Genomic DNA, 15,950 nt, shown 5'->3' with positions numbered 1-15,950 from the left:
CTGCCAAGCTCCCCGTGCACCCCCCATGCACCCCCCCAGGGTGAAGTGGGGGTGGGAGCGGGGGCAGCGGGGTGGGGGCTTTTGTGTCTTTACATGAAAAGGTGTCAGTGATGCAGCCCTCGGGCCAACGTACTAGTCCTAATGTGGCCCTCGTGGTGATTTGAGTTTGAGATCCCTGCCCAACCCAAATCTCCGCACACGGCCTGCCCTGACACTCCTCACTTTTTCCAGGTGGGGGAGAGAGTTCTTCAGGGTGAACCCGAAGTCGTGTTGGGGGAGAGGACTTCCTGGGAGGGCCAGTGGGTCTCTCCCTCTCCTGGATGTCCTGGGGGGCGGGGCTCTCCCGCTCCTTAGGGGGTTGTCTCTGGGGTCAACGATTGGGGGAGAGTCCCCCAGGCTGGTTTGGGGGTAGGGCTCAATATTGGGAGATCTCCCTTCCCCTGCCGGCAAGGGGGGGGGCGAGGGGTGTCTCAGGAGTTAGGGGCCTCCCCCCCCCCGGTCAGGGACTGAACAGCCGCCCTCCCTGGGGGGGTCTCTCCGCGCGGGCTGTGCCCCGGTGCTCGGGCAGCGCTGGGGCAGGGCGCGTTCTCCCAGCTCCCCCCACCGGGCCTGGGCAGGGAGCTTCGGGCCCGGCACAGGCTCAGCCTGGCACGCGGCCGCTTTTCCAAGAAGCTTGAGCCCCGCGCGCTGCCGTCCAGGCCCCGCCAGCCGAGCCCAGGAGGTGAGGGCGGCGCGCCCCGGCTCCGTAGGTCCCGAGCACTCCCGCAGCGGGTCGGAGCAGGCCGGCTCCCTCGCCTGCACCCCGCCATGTCCGCCCTCGCCAAGGCCTCCGGCGCCCTCAAGTCGGTGGACTATGAAGTGTTTGGCCGGGTGCAGGGTAAGTGCGGGGGGCGGGCGGAGCGGCTCCTCGGCCGGGGGGGGCGGAGTGCACGGTGCGGCTGGGTGCGCATGCGCGAAGCTCCCGGGCCGGTCACTGAGCCAATGCAGTTCGTTGGCTGGGGCCTCAGGCCCCTGCAGCAGGGAGCCCGGGGAGCAGGGGCTGGGTAGGGGGCCCTGTTCTTCCCACCCTCCGCCATGAGAGCGAGAGGGAGCGGGGGGTTCGGCCCCTAGTCTTTTCCTAGTGACGGGCAGGAGTGGCCTCAGCTGGGCAAACGTGTTAAAGTTCAGCATGCGTCTGAGGTCTGACTGAGGTCAATGTGTAAAACAGGGCTTGTAAAGGTCCTGTTTGTGCTCGTTAAACCTGCATTAGCGCTTGGTGCATCTAGGCAGTAATCTTGCCCCTCCCATCCATATAATTTTTCCAGAAGGTTGCATAAATGGGATGTGACTCTGGGAAGGAGTACGGTGGAAAGGGATCTGGGGGTTCGTAGTGGATCCCAAGCTAAATATGAGTCAAGAGTGTAACACTGTTGCAAAAAAAGCAAACATCATTATGGGGTGTAGTCAGGGCCGTCCTTACCCATACGCAAAGTACGCAGCTGCATGGGGCACCAAATTTCCTGATGCCCTGCACAGCTGCATGCTGCTCCAGCCCCTGCTCCAGCTCTTCCCCAGGGCCCCTGCCCTGCTCCGCCCCACCCCTTCCCCGACCCAGCCCTGCCCCCACTCCCCTGAGGTCGGCAGCCGGGCTGGGCCTGCACTCACCTGCAGTGGGAGTGCAGTGACCCAGCCCCAGCCGTGCCACGGGTGAGTGCTGGGGGGTGCTCCCCCTGCGGAGGCCTGGGGCCCGCCTCCCCACCTATAGAGGCCTGGGGCCAGCCCCCCCGCTCCTCCTCCATGGAGGTCTGCCCCACCCCCGTGGATGGCTGCGTAGGGCCGCAGAATTGCTAGGGATAGCCCTGGATGTATTAGCAGGAGTGTTGTAAGCAAGACATGAGAAGTAATTCTTCCGCTCTGCTCTGTACTGATTAGGTCTCAGCTGGAGTATTGTGTCCAGTTCTGGGCACCACATTTCAGGAAAGATGTGGACATATTGGAGAAAGGCCAGAGAAGAGCAACAAAAACAATTAAAGGTCTAGAAAACATGACCTTTGAGGGAAAATTGAAAAAAATGGGTTTGTTTAGTCTGGAGAAGAGAAGACTGAGAGGGGACATGATCATAGTTTTCAAGTATGTAAAAGGTTGTTACAAGGAGGAGGGAGAAAATTTTTTTTTCTTAACCTCTGAGGATAGGAGAAGAAACAATGGGCTTAAATTGCATCAAGGGAGGTTTAGGTTGGACATTAGGAAAAACTTCCTAGTTGTCAGAGTGGTTAAGCACTGGAATAAATTGCCTAGGGATTCTCCATCATTGGAGATTTTTAAGAGCAGGTTAGACAAACAGCTGTCAGGGATGGTCTAGATAATACTTAGTCCTGCCATGCGTTCAGGGGACTGGACTAGATGACCTCTCAAGCTCCCTTCCAGTTCTATGATTGTATAAAAGCTTCAAACTCTCTCCGAGTTTGAAATTTGAGTGCTTGAGTTTCACAGCCATACGCTGCCGAATGAGGAGGCTGGATTGTCTATGAAGAACAGAAGCTTTCCCAGAGATGTGCAATAGCGCCCCTTTACGATGAACTTGGAGGCAATGAAATTTCATGAGCAGTGATGCACCTTGAAAGCATCCTGTTGATCGAAGCACCTTTTGCAAATTGTAGCTCCACCAATGGAGTAAAGTTGTTCGGGGAGGGAAAGGCTTTATCCTAAAAGAGGTCCACAGCATTAGTAATTAGGTGAACCGGCATAATAAACAGAAAAGTTTAAAGATGTTAAAAATTGATAATTAGAAGCGCACTGCTTTGAAGTGATTTCAGGAAGCCCGTGATATAGTTCTGTGGGGCAGACCTAGCTTATTCTAAGAAATAAGGATGTAATAAATGAAGTATGTAAATAAGTACAAAATGTACTTAAAATACTATATGGTCAAGTGTAGTCTAAATTATTTTTATTTTCATTCAGTGTGTGTGAAAGTTAGATAAGAGGTTCATAGAATCATAGAATATCAGGGTTGGAAGGGACCTCAAGAGGTCATCTAGTCCAACCCCCTGCTCAAAGCAGGACCAATCCCCAGGTTGATATCTTGAAGCAGATAAACCTAGAATGGAAGTTTCAGTTCTTCTTCAAGTGTGTGCTCATGTCGATTCCATTCCAGGTGTGTGCGTGCCCATGTGCACAGTTGTTGGAAACTTTTGTCTTAGCATTATCTGTAGGGTTGCTGTGGCGCCCCCTTGAGTGCCACATTCATGCGTTGGTATATTAGGCGCCGCTGACCCTACACCCTCTTAATTCCTTCTTACTGCCTGTGGCATTTGGTTGGAGTGCCTCATCTTGCCTTCAGCAAGAGTGTTAGCGGTTCTTCATAGTCCTTTGTTCTACCTAATCTGTACATAGTTAATAGTAGTTAGTCTTTGTAGTGTTAAGTTAGAGTACTTAGAGTCCTTGCTGGGACTTTGTCCCCAAGCGGGGCATGCCCCACTCTCCTGGCTCCAAACCGTGTGCGTCATGCAGCAGGCCAGTGTTGATCAGTGACTCCCCCACAACAGCTGCCTGAAGTGTTTGGGGGAAGCCCTTAGAAAGGTCAAGTGTCACATTTGTAAGAGCTTCCGTCCTCGTACAGAAAAGGAGTGAGGCTTCAGTGTGAAGCGCACTGCCGGCACCAGGCTCCACCTGGCACTATTCCCCCTTGCTGGTGCCGAAGAACCCCCAGAAGAAGAGGAGCCCCTTGGCACCGAAGGGCAAGGGGGCTGTGGGCAAAGGACCTTTGTTAGGCCATACGCCCACTGTGGGGTTTCACGGGGGTACTGCTGAATTCAGACCCCCCAGCCTGGTCAGGGATCCACCCCTGACCCCGGGAAGCAGCAAAGGTCGCTGGCCTCTGCCAAGGCCATCAGGGCCCGAAGCAGTCCCGGTGGCCAAAGAGCAAAGCCAGCCGGCTTAGCAGGTGCCACACCAGGTGATTGTCTTGGCTATGACCCCAGCACCGAAGGGGAAGCCTATGGGAGTGCAGCCTCACAGCAGGGCGGAGCACCCCGATCACCGGACCTCAGGCACACATTCCCATCTCTGCAACCTTGGACACTGGCACCATAACGTGGCTCTCCAGCTAGACGACCCAGGTCCCTAATGCGCTCCCTGCCTACTAGGCGCTGGATGCCGGAGCCGCGATGCTGTTCCCCGTACCGCAGGTACCAGCGAACTTCCGGCCACAGGTTGCCTAGGCCCCGGTCACCCTCCCCCAGGCAGTCTCCAAGACGTGGGTCACCGTCCTGGAATGGCCGCTCAGAATCATAGCGCTGGTACCAGTCGCCCTGGTACTGCTCCTCCAGCAGATGTCACTGCTTGCCTTCGCCTCGTAGATCACTGTCCGAAGTCAGCAGGCAAACCTAGGCCTCGACGGCTCCACCGTGATCGCTGGAGGGACAGTGGTGTGGGTCGGACCAAGAATTTAGCCTTTACCCCAATAAGGGAATTCTTCTTGACGTGGGAGACCATTGCAGCACTGACCACAGTGCCATCGCGGCAGGGGCAGTGGCCTACCCAGTGGCCATACTGGAACCCATGGGGAGTGCCGGTTATGCCGGTCTCGTATTCCCAGCCCTCCCTGGCTGCCTCGGATAAGCCGGCCATGGCACCGCTGGCGCCACAATCAGAACACGGTACCGAGCCAGATGCGGCACCAGCACACCAGACCCCAGCACCAAAGGAGCCTTCCCCGGACAAGGAGGGGGAACATGCTCTTCCTCAAGCAGGACAGTCCTCGTCATCATCCCCGATGAGGCAATGGCTGGGCCTTCCCACTCCAGTAGTCCCCCGGATGACTTTAAGGAGCATTAGGCCCTCCTTAATGGATGGCTGAAAACTTAAAGCTCCAGGTCAAGGAGGTCAAGGAGGAAGCCGACAACCTCTTCAATGTCATTTCGGCCACCACTCCTGCTCGGATCGCATTGCTCCTCCAACTGGGGGGTCCTTAAAATTGCCAGGTCACTGTGGCAAACCCCCTCTTCTATTCTGCGACCTCTAATAAAGTGAAAAAGAAATACTATGTCTTGCAAGGGGATTTGAATGTCTCTATACACATCCCCCTGCAGCATCACTTGTTGTGTCTGCAGTGAACGAAAGGCACAAACAGGGTCAAGTTAGCTGCACACCGAAGAACAAAGAGGCCAAAAGACTTGATTTGTTTGGCAGAAAAGTTTATTCGATGGCTAGCCTACAATTCAGGGTCTCTAATCACCAGGCCCTGCTGGGATGCTATAATTTCAATCTGTGGGACTTCCTGAATAAATTCAAAGAGGCCCTCCCACAAGATCATGCCCAGGAGTTTGCTGCGCTGGTGGACAAAGGCACGTTGGTCACCGGGGGAGGGGAGGTCCTCCAAATGGCCTGGGACACTACTGACTCGACAGCCAGGGTGGTCACATCTGCAGTGGCCATGAGATGCAGCAGTCCCCTGGGCTGTCCCAAGAGATGCAGGCCATGATCCAAGACCTCCCTTTCGAGGGTACCGGGGTCTTCTCCTAGCTCACGGACTCAAGGCTCCACGGCCTTGAAGACTCCCGAGCCCCTCCATTCCCTGGGCCTTCATACCCCGCAACAGTCTAGGAAGCCTTTCTGTCCTCTGCCTCCTCCCCATCAGCAGTCCAGGTCCTGGGGAATTCCAAGAGCAGGCTCCTGCAGGAGAAAGGATAAAGACATGGGGCATAAGAAGCGATACCTGTCATCTTCCTGCTTGGCTGCACAACCTGACCATCCCTGAGACCAGGGAGGCTAAAAACGGTGCTCCTGAGCCAATCTGATGGATCCATTCCTCCCCTTCCTCAACTGCCGCCGCCCTTTCTGGTCGGCCTGGTCCTGTATCACCTTGGACCGTTGGGTGCTCAATACAGTTTCGTCGGGCTATACCCTGCAGGTTATCACCAACCATCCCTCCCACCCTTCTTCCCCATCACTCTTCAGGGACCCTTCTCACAAGCAGCTCCTCGTTCAGGAGGTCAACAGCCTCCTCTGTCTGGGGCAGTGGAGGAGGTCCCTTGGAACATGGAAGGAAAAGGGTTCTACTCCCGTTACTTCCTAATTCCGAAGGCAAAAGGGGGCCTCAGACCCATTCTGGACCTGCCTCAACAAGTCTCTCAAGAAGTTGAAGTTTCACATGTTCTCCCTGGCCTCTATCATCCCCTCCCCGGATCCGGGAGACTGGTACGCCACCCTCGATTTAAAGAATGCTTACTTCCATATTTCCATTTTTCTGGGGGCACCGGCGCTTCCTCCATTTCATCCTGGGACAGTGCCATTTCCAATTCATGGTGATGTCCTTTGGTCTCTGGTCAGCCCCAAGGGTGTTCTCAAAGTGCATAGTGCCGGTGGCTGCTTACCTGCAACATCAGGGAGTCCAAATTTATCCATACCTCGACAACTGTCTAATAAGGGACCGGTCCCGAGACTAGGTGTGGAGGCATCTCTAGCTGGTCTGTTCCACCTGTCACGACCTGGGGCTGATAATAAATGAGCAAAAAGTCTAAAACCCCAGTGCAATGCATAGAATTTATTGAAGTGGTTCTCAATTCCATTCAGGCCAGGGCCTTCCTCCCCGAGACTCGGTTCCAAGCCAAGGTGGATCTCATCTTGTGTATACAAGCCCATCCGTTCATCACAACCCACACATGCTTGAAACTGTTGGGACACATGGCGGCCTGCACATACGTGGTCCGGCACGCGCGGCTCCATCTCAGGCTGCTACAGGCTTATGGCTTATATCCCCAACCAGCACAACCTGGATCGGGTGGTCAGAATTCCAGATAGTGTACTGTTGGACCTCCGTCTGCAGTATGGTATACATCTCATTGCAGCGCACTTTTTAGGGGCCAAGAACGCCTTGGCAGATCGCCTCAGCAGGACCTTCTTGTCTCACCACGAGTGGTCCCTCCATCCAGAGGTGGTCAGTTTCATCTTCCACAAGTGGGGAACTCCCTGGTTGGACCTGTTTGCATCCAGGCAGAACAGGAAATGCCATGTCTTTTGCTCAATGAGAGGCTTGGATGGGGCGGGGGGCCCTGTCAGATACTTTTCTACTCCTGTGGTCAGGGGCTCTGATGTACGCCTTTCCTCCAGTGCTGTTGCTCCCCAGGGTCCTCTCAAAGATCAGGCAGGACAGAGCAAGAGTGATCCTCATAGCACTGGCCTGGCCACACCAGCACTGGTACAGTGTGCTGCTGGACCTTTCAGTGGCGATTACATTCCAGCTGCCTCTCAGGCCGGACTTGCTATCTCAAAACCACAGCAGTCTTCTGCACCCAAATCTGACGGCGCTGCACCTGATGGCTTGGCTGCTGCATGGTTGAACGAGCAGGAGCAGCAGTTCTCGGCAGATGTTCAGCAGATCCTGTTGGGAAGTAGAAAGCCCTCTACCAGGGCAAGCTACCTGGCCAAGTGGAAGTGGTTCACATGTTGGACCTCAGAGAAAGGCGTCTAACCCGAGCAGACCTCGTTGCATTCATTCTAGAATACCTTCTGCATCTCAAGCTCCAGGATTTGTACCTTTCATTGATCAAGGTCCACCTGTCAGCCATCTCAGCATTCCATCTGCCGCCTGAGGGCAGGTCTTTGCCCAGGACATTCCTCAAGGGCCTTTAGCACCTCTACCCACATGTCAAGGATACTGTTGCTCTGTGGGACTTGAAGCTGGTGCTGTCGTGGCTCACGGGTCCCCCTTTTGAGCCTTTGGCTTCCTGTTCTCTCCTTCTCTTGTCCTGGAAGGTTGCGTTCCTGGTCGTGGTGACTTCAACCTGTCAGGTCTCGGAAATTTAGGCGCTCACCTCGGAACCGTGTTATATAGTTTTCTACAAGGACAAGGTACAGCTGAGATTACACCTGGCTTTCTGCCCAAGGTGGTCTCTCACTTTCATTCAAGCCAGGACATTTACTTACCGGTCTTCTTTTAGAAGTTGCATAAGTCAGAGGAGGAGAGTAGGCTGCATGCCTTGGACGTTAGAAGGGCTCTAGTCTTCTACATTGATAGGACCAAGCCATTCCCTAAGTCTATGCAATTGTTCGTCGCAGTGGCTGACGGGATGAAAGGGCACCCTATATCCTCCCAAAGAATCGCCTGCATTCACTTCTGCTATCATCAAGTGAAGGTGCTGCCCCCGGCGATTGTCACCACCCATTCAACCAGGGCACAGGCCTCTTTGGCAGCTTTTCTGGCCCAGGTGCCTATCCAGGACATCTGCAGGGTGACCACCTGGTCATCCATCCATATGTTTATGTCCCACTATGCACTGACCCAGCAGGCCCGGGACGATGCTAGCTTTGGTAGGGCAGTACTGCAAGCTGCGAAACAGTGAACTCTGAGCCTACCTCTGTAGATACTGCTTGTGAGTCATCTAGAATGGAATCAACATGAGCAAGCACTTGAAGAATTAAAGAACGGTTACCTTTCGTAACTGTTGTTCTTCGAGATGTTGCTCATGTCCATTCCATTATCTGCCCTCCTACCCCTCTGTCGGAATTGCAAGCAAGAAGGAACTGAGAGGGCATAGAGTCGGCGGCGCCTAATGTACCGATGCATGAGCGCGGCACTCAAGGGGGTGCCACAGCCAACCCTACAGATACAGCGAAGGCAAAAGTCTCTGACAACTCTGCATGTGGGCATGCCCATACCTATAATGGAATGGACATGAGCAACACATCTTGAAGAACAATAGTTACGAAAGGTAACTGTTTTTTCTGCATAATTTAACTAAGACAGCTTGACTAGAGAGGGGATGTTGGCAATAGTACAAGACAAACTACAAGGGCATTGCTTAAATTACATGAATATCTTTAGACAGAGAAGGTGGGTGAGGTAATATATTTTACTGGACCAACTTCTGTTGGTGAACAAGATAAGCTTTCAAGCTTACACAGATTTCTTCTTCATGTCTGGGAAAGGTACTCAGAGTACCACAGTTCAGTTGGTCAAATAAAAGATATTACCTCATCCACCTTGTCTCTCTAATACCTTGGGACAAACATAGCTATAGCAACACTGCAAACATGACTATCTTTGTAAGTTATCTGGCAAGTGCAGGTCTCCTGTTTGGTTCTGTTATATTGTAACTCTATTTAAAATACATTATTGTTAGCTGAAAGTATTGACAACTTGCTCAGATTGTCAGAATATGCACCACAGATAAATCAGCAATAGAGGATCAGCAAAACATTATTTAGTTCTGCGTTAAAATTTTTTATAAAAATCACAAACCATATTACCTGGCAGCTGATGGATCAAATTTACCATGGAAAAAATGGATATAATTCCACTTACTTTACTGGAATTGTATCTACCTATACCAGTGATAAAGTTCGCCTGATATCTTTTTGATCATGCTTGAGTAGATGGTGTGAAGGAAGTCTATGGATTATATAGTTGTAAACAGGAATAAAAATACAAACATCATAAACTGAATGAGAGAGATCCATGTTACTGCTACTGGTTTGTACAATGTCTAGCTCAATGGGGGCTGATATTGGTAGGGGCCACTAAACACTGCTGTAATGCAAGCACATAAAAATAGAATTCTTGTTTGTTTGTTTAATGCATGATATAACTCTTATCTATCCTGCATAACTAAGGACTCAGTACTTTCTCCATGAAGGTATAAACTGACTCTGTTCAGATAGTGTTCTGTAGTTTTCTAAAAATAAATGCATAAAAGGTTATATATATTCTACTTATATATGTTCTCATACATAAGTTTAGCAACCTTAATTTTGTTGAGGGAGTAGGCCACCAGTTGGGTAGCTAAAAGCTTGGAAATATGTTTTTATAATATAGCATTTATTTCATACTTGGAGACTGTTGACATTCTGCGTTCTCTAAAGATACTATCCATGCAGGATTTTGACTACAGATCTTACCTCCTTAGCAGAAGATGATGGAACTCTTCTAGTTTGTGAGTCTTGAGGGCAGAAGTAGTGGGATAGGGGATATGGCTTGCACTCTACTTGTCCTTGTGAGCCTTCTGAACATTCCACTCAGTTTCTTCAATGGTAGGCAAAGTTCACAGAAAGAAAATGCCAATTCTGGATGTTCAGCATGAGGTGTTTATTTAAAAAATAAAAAAAAGAGGAGGGGGGGCTCCTGAGATGAGATTTTCCTGCAGAAAAATTAAGTACGTGATGAAAGAATCAAGGGGGCCTGGCTTATCTTCTACGTTCCTACGGTTGTCCTCAAGGATTAAAACCTGAAGCTCTAGGAGTGTTCTTCCGCTATATTGCTAAAAAGTTAAGGTTAGGGATAGAGAATCCTTCAAATTGATATATTCAGAGAAGCAGGATTACAAGTAAGACATTTTCTCTGTCATTATTTGTCCTAAGGAAGACCATAATAAGTAGGGCTGTACCAAATTAATGGCCATGAAAAACGCGTCATAGACTGTGAAATCTGCTCTCCCACCGTGAAATTTGGTCTTTTGTGTGCTTTTACTCTGTACTCTACAGATTTCATGGGGGAGACCAGTGTTTCTCAAATTGGGGGTCCAGACCCAAAAGGGAGTCGCAGGGGGGTTGCAGGGTTATTTTAGGGGGATCATGGTATTGCCACCCTTTCTTCTGTGCTGCCTTCAGAGCTGGGTGGCCGTTGAGCGGTGGCTGTTGGCCGAGGGCCCAGCTCTGAAGGCGGTGCCCGGCCACCAGCAGCAGCGCAGTAGTAATGGTGGCAATACCATACAACGCCATCCTTACTTCTGCGCTGCTGCTGGTGGCGGCTCTGCCTTCAGAGCTGGTCTCCCAGCCAGCAGCTGCTCCTCTCCAACAGTCCAGCTTTGAAGGCAGCACCGCCGCCAGCAGCAGTGCAGACGTAAGGGTAGCAGTACCTCAACCCGCCTCTACAATAACCTTGTGACACCCTCCTTCCCCCAACTTCTTTTTGGGTCAGGACCTCTACAGTTACAACACCGTGAAGTTTCAACTTTAAATAGCTGAAATCATGAAATTTACAATTTTTAAAATCCCATGACCATGAAATTGACTAAAATGGACCGTGATTTTGGTAGGGCCCTAATAATAAGGTCAAAACATGTATGTATGTATAAACCTAACTCCTAAGTCGCTATCTGTTTTTTAGAAGTGTGATAAATAGGTATAACCATTCTTTAAAGTTTCATAGAAAATGACTAGAACAAACCTCTAGTACTCAGTTTAGTTTACAGACACACAAATTAGGTAAAGTTGTTAGCAATGGCATTAATTCTGATCAAATTAATCTCTTTTCTTTTCATTTTTTTCTAGGTGTTTGTTTCAGAATGGTAAGGCAGCGTGCAGTGTGCCAATTTTACATTACAACAGTGTAATATTTCCAATGCTAAAAATATCGTAGGAGGCCTATAGTAGAGTACAAAGGAATCCAGCTGGCATTTTCAGTCCTTAGCTGGACAGTTAAGTATTGTGTGGTTTTGTTGTTGTTTTTTTAAATCATAGGTTCTTTTTATAGTAGATACATGGTATAGAATAATCCTACTATTAAAGTAGAATTCTTTTAAGAAAAGTTTATTCATATTGATGTTATTGAATTTGTTTGTATCATAGTAATATCTAGAGCAGGGTTCTCAAACTCAAATGACCACGAGGGCCACATGAGGACTAGTACATTGGCCCGAGGGCCGCATCACTGACACCCCACCCTTGCTGCCCCTGGCCTCCACCCCTTCCATGAGGCCCCGCCCCTACCCTGCCTCTTCCCACCCCTTCCCTGCCCCCATTCCAACCCCTTCCCTGAAATCCCCACTCCAACTCCACCCCCTCCCTGCCCCCAGGGGGTGCAGGAGGGGTGCGGGGTGTGGCAGGGGCTCAGGGCAGGGAGTTGAGGTGCAGGAGGTGTGCAGGGTGCGGCAGGGGGCTCAGGGCAGGGAGTTGGGGTGTGGGGTGCAGGAGGGGTGAGGGGTGCGGCAGGGGGTCAGGGTGCAGGGTGCAGCAGGGATTGCAGGAGGTGTGCAGGGTGAGGCAGGGGGCTCGGGGCAGGGGGTTGGGGTGCAGGAGGGGTTTGGGGGGGAGGGCTCCAGCCCTGCGCGCACCGGGAGCAGGGCAAGCTCCCTGCCTGCCTGCCTGCCCTGACCCGGTGCCACTCCGGGAAGCGGCTGGGACCTGGGGGAGTGGGGGCAGAGGGCTCTGTGTGTTGCCCTGGCCGCTCCTCCAGGTACCTCCCCCGAAGCTCCCATTGGCCGCGGTTCCCCGTTCCAGGCCAATGGGAGCTGCAGGGGGCGGTGCCTGGAAGCAAGGGCAACACACAGACCCCTATGCCCCCCCTCCCCCAGGTTCCGGCCGCTTCCCGGAGCGGCGCGGGGGCAGGGCAGGCAGGCAGGGAGCCAGCCCTGCCCCGGTGCACACTGGGCCGGAGCCGCTCTAGGTAAGCCCTGGGAGGAGGCGGGGGGCATGGGGAGCTGCCAGGCCACAGAAAATAACCCTGTGGACTGCATTTTTGAGACCCCAATCTAGAGGCTTCAGTCATTGAATTTAAACATCATAAAGGCCTGACAATGTGTTGAATAGAAAACGTTAGTTTTGAGCTACTGAAGCAACGTGTATTCTCTTTTTATTTTTCTTCATGAAAATAAAAGTGCAGTGTTAATTCTTCAGAGAATTAAAGAAATGAATCTACAGTGCTTATGATTTTTTTTCTGACAGATGATGTCTAATAATCACATGATGTGGAAGTTTGGTCTCTGCAGCTCAGATCCCACCCAAGCTTCTCCACCAGTTCTGAACCTGCAGCAGGAGCATTAAAATTCAAAAGAAAGGCAGAAACTCAGAAAACAAGAGGACACGTTTCACAGAGTGGAAATAGCTAGAATACTGTATTTTCTGAAAATATTGACCTATGTTTAATATTAAACATTAAGCTTTTTCAGTATATGGTTATACTTGTAAAACAGCTGAAAGATGAAATGGCTGAAGGACTTAGAGTATAACATATGTCTTGAATTTAGTGACATCATTCATTCTACCCAGTCAGCTCTGGTCTATCCCAGGTACTCTGGGCTCCTGTGCTGAGTTGCCACTCCATCAGATATATGGTCCATTGCTTTGTGCTAAGTTACTGTTAACTTGGAAGGGCGAATCTATGTCTGTGTGTGATTGAAAGTCATGACATCCTCCCATGCCTGCTTTATATTTAAGTGGAGAGAAGTGAGTATTGAGTGTTTTGTGTGAGGAAACAACAAGTCTATGCCTCTCTTATATTTTGATGCTTTATCTGCAGGCCAAATATAACCAAATAGACAATTTAAAAATTCTCTTTGTTACAGTTTAACAGATGCGACTGAAGACAGTAAAACACTGAAATTGTGCTGATAGTGTCTAAACAGGAACAGTTCTCCAGTGAACTAATCAATAATGACTGTTCATTCATAGCAGCCTAGGCCAGCCCAGTTGAGTGTATATGAAGTACACTAAAATGTAGTCCCCAGAGGCTAATAGCCAAATCTGAGTGCAGTATATGCAACTGGATAAAGATATATAAAGAGAGAGCCTCTCTGCATACTCTGGTATATTAGTGTATTATTGAGCCACATGTAAAACAGAATGGAAAATTTTCAACTATATCTTTGAAAACTGCATTAAAGTTTACAATTGTGGTGAGTCTGACTATACTCTGCAGTGCAGCATGTAAACATGAAATGCATGCTTGCACACAAATTGTTTCTCCTCGATTGATTTAGAAAAGATGTAGATAGTTAAAATACCTGTGATATCTATATTTATACAACTGGTGTCTGAGAAGTAGAAGAACATGTGTTGGTGAATATTGATTGACTTATTCCACCCAAAGAAGAAAGAGTAATTCTTAGCTGGATTTCAGAGAAGTGGACTTCCTATTCTGTGCAGTTTTGTGGTTTTAAAACATGTATATTTAAAGATACACATATGTTACTTAAGTTTGAGAGAGACAGATAATACAGAATGGCAAAACTTAAAAAATAGTGGAGATAAACTGAAGTGGCTGAAGCCAGCTCAGGAAGTGAATAAGTGACAAACAATCAGCATAAATTCACAATAATAATGTATTGCAAAAAGAGTCATATTAACAACCTGAACAATTAACTGGACTTCAATCTTTATTGCTACCACAATTCCCTCTTCTTCAAGTGTTTTGTTCTTCATTTACTTCTCAAGGCAAGTTGCTAATTATTTTGACAGTTTGCTTGAAGATGGGATGTCATAGCTCCTTAAGGAAGTCTTAAAAATTCAGAAGTGCTTTAACAAAAGATGAAGTTTTTACAGGCTTTTGTTTTTTGTTGCCAATGTTATTTCTTCAAAATGGCAGCTATGGGGTGATGTGGAAGACCCTTGACCTCTGCACAAGATGATAACATATGTTGAAAATTCTTAAAATGGAAAGTGTAGATTTTTTGTCTTCTCCCCCAAATGGAACCATCAATAGGTTCTGACATAGCATGAGAAAACTATCCCAAAGAAGCTATACTGCTACTTGCGTTATTGCCTGCAGTGTAACTTGGAAATGGCGTCAAGGGATGATGTTATGATAAACACTGATAAGCACAAGGGGGATAAGTCTCACTTTCTTGTTGAAAAATTGTCTGCTTCTGCTGCAAGTCCAGAACCGGCAGGAAAATCCTGATGTTTGGGTAGGTGCATTAATATCTACAGATACTTTTTAGGAAGAGTTGGTTTTAAGAAAGTTGTGGAAGTGAAACTGGGGCTTTAAGACTACTCATGCACAATGTGTGTGTGTCATAACTGCTGGTGCTGAATATACTATGTGTATTTTTTGTTTTATTTTCCAAATCAGTACACAGAAGATGAAGCTAGGAAAATGGGAGTAGTTGGCTGGGTTAAAAATACCAGACAAGGGACTGTTACTGGCCAAGTTCAGGGCCCAGAAGATAAAGTAAATGCGATGTAAGTACTTCTGTGTCAATGTGTGTTAGCCTCATTAACCTGTCAAATTTGTTAAAATGATTCTGAAGAGAATGTAAAATTAGATTTAAGTATCAGTGACTTACTATAACAATAACAAATCACGGTTGTTAGAAACATGCCATCTTGACTTCTGAGCAATAGTTAGCCTTCTGGTGTATGGGAGAACTGGGAAGAGGAGCAAAGAGGAATATTAAAAAATAGAAAAACAAAAAAGAGACTATGAAGTGGGAAAAACAAAAAATTAGAAGGAGGAAAACAGAATAGACAAATTAATAGGATCAGAAAGAAGGAAATGGACAATATCAGGAAAAGACCACCAATTGTGCCAGGACATAGGATGAGGGAAAATGGTGTTGGTGATGGGGAGGAATGTGTCTGCCTACCTGTCCACTGTAAGTAGGGCCTTCCCCTCCAACAACAACAAAAAAGACTTGGAACCACTGCAATGTAATAGTATTTTCCATGGGTCTTCTGTGAGTGAGTGTCCTAAATGATACCATTTTTACCAAGATGTCTACCTCCAGCACTAAGCTCTGAGATACTATTTTAAATTTAAAACTTTTAAAAAAATTTAAAACTGTATGTTCTTGGTGACAAGTGCTAATCCTGTTAGCTTTCATACTGCTTGGATGAGTAAAATAGACTTACTTTTCCTCTGATTCTTAAATAATAAATTATTATGAACAGAGTAGTAGATACCATTATATGGAGGTTGCCTAACCTCAGTATACAAACTTTTCTGACCTGTTTTTCAAGGATTCTAGTTCCTCCGTAAGTTGTAGCAGAACTTCACAATTTTCCAAAGGGTAGTCCTCATATCAGAGACTTGCCTTTTGTTGTCCACATGGAAATCCATTCAGATCTGGTTGAATTATAAGATGTCAAAATTGCCATTTGCAATCTGTATTATGCCCAGCAGAGGTTGCTGAAGGCTCTCTGCTAAAACTTTTCAAGATACCACATGTACGAGGCATGCTCCCCAGTATCTCTTTTTAGCATGGCACATGTAGCTGTGTCTCCAGATGGGAATCAGACAAAATAGATCCTTTTCCTTG

General features: G+C 48.6%; 1 protein-coding gene across 7 annotated transcripts in view; it reads left to right on the top strand.

The window, feature by feature from the left end:
• Positions 1-306: 306 nt before the first annotated feature.
• ACYP2 (acylphosphatase 2) overlaps positions 307-15,950 on the top strand; it is a 139,380-nt gene continuing 123,736 nt past the window's right edge. For 3 of the 7 annotated variants that reach the window (XR_006289892.1, XR_005224906.2, XR_006289893.1), the window contains exons 1-4: positions 307-877; positions 11,248-11,264; positions 12,640-14,600; positions 14,765-14,874. Coding sequence is in view for 4 of the 7 variants with exons in the window: in XM_043543808.1 (XP_043399743.1) it covers positions 808-877; positions 11,248-11,264; positions 14,765-14,874 (197 nt within the window). In the remaining 3 variants the exon portion in view is untranslated. The remainder of the gene's footprint in view (positions 878-11,247; positions 11,265-12,639; positions 14,601-14,764; positions 14,875-15,950) is intronic. The other 4 variants (XM_043543808.1, XM_037895880.2, XM_037895881.2 and 1 more) reach the window with 4 other exon arrangements.

This window comes from Chelonia mydas, chromosome 3, assembly GCF_015237465.2.
Source record: "Chelonia mydas isolate rCheMyd1 chromosome 3, rCheMyd1.pri.v2, whole genome shotgun sequence".
Lineage (NCBI taxonomy): Eukaryota > Metazoa > Chordata > Testudines > Cheloniidae > Chelonia > Chelonia mydas.
This window is presented reverse-complemented; position numbering and strand designations above follow the sequence as displayed.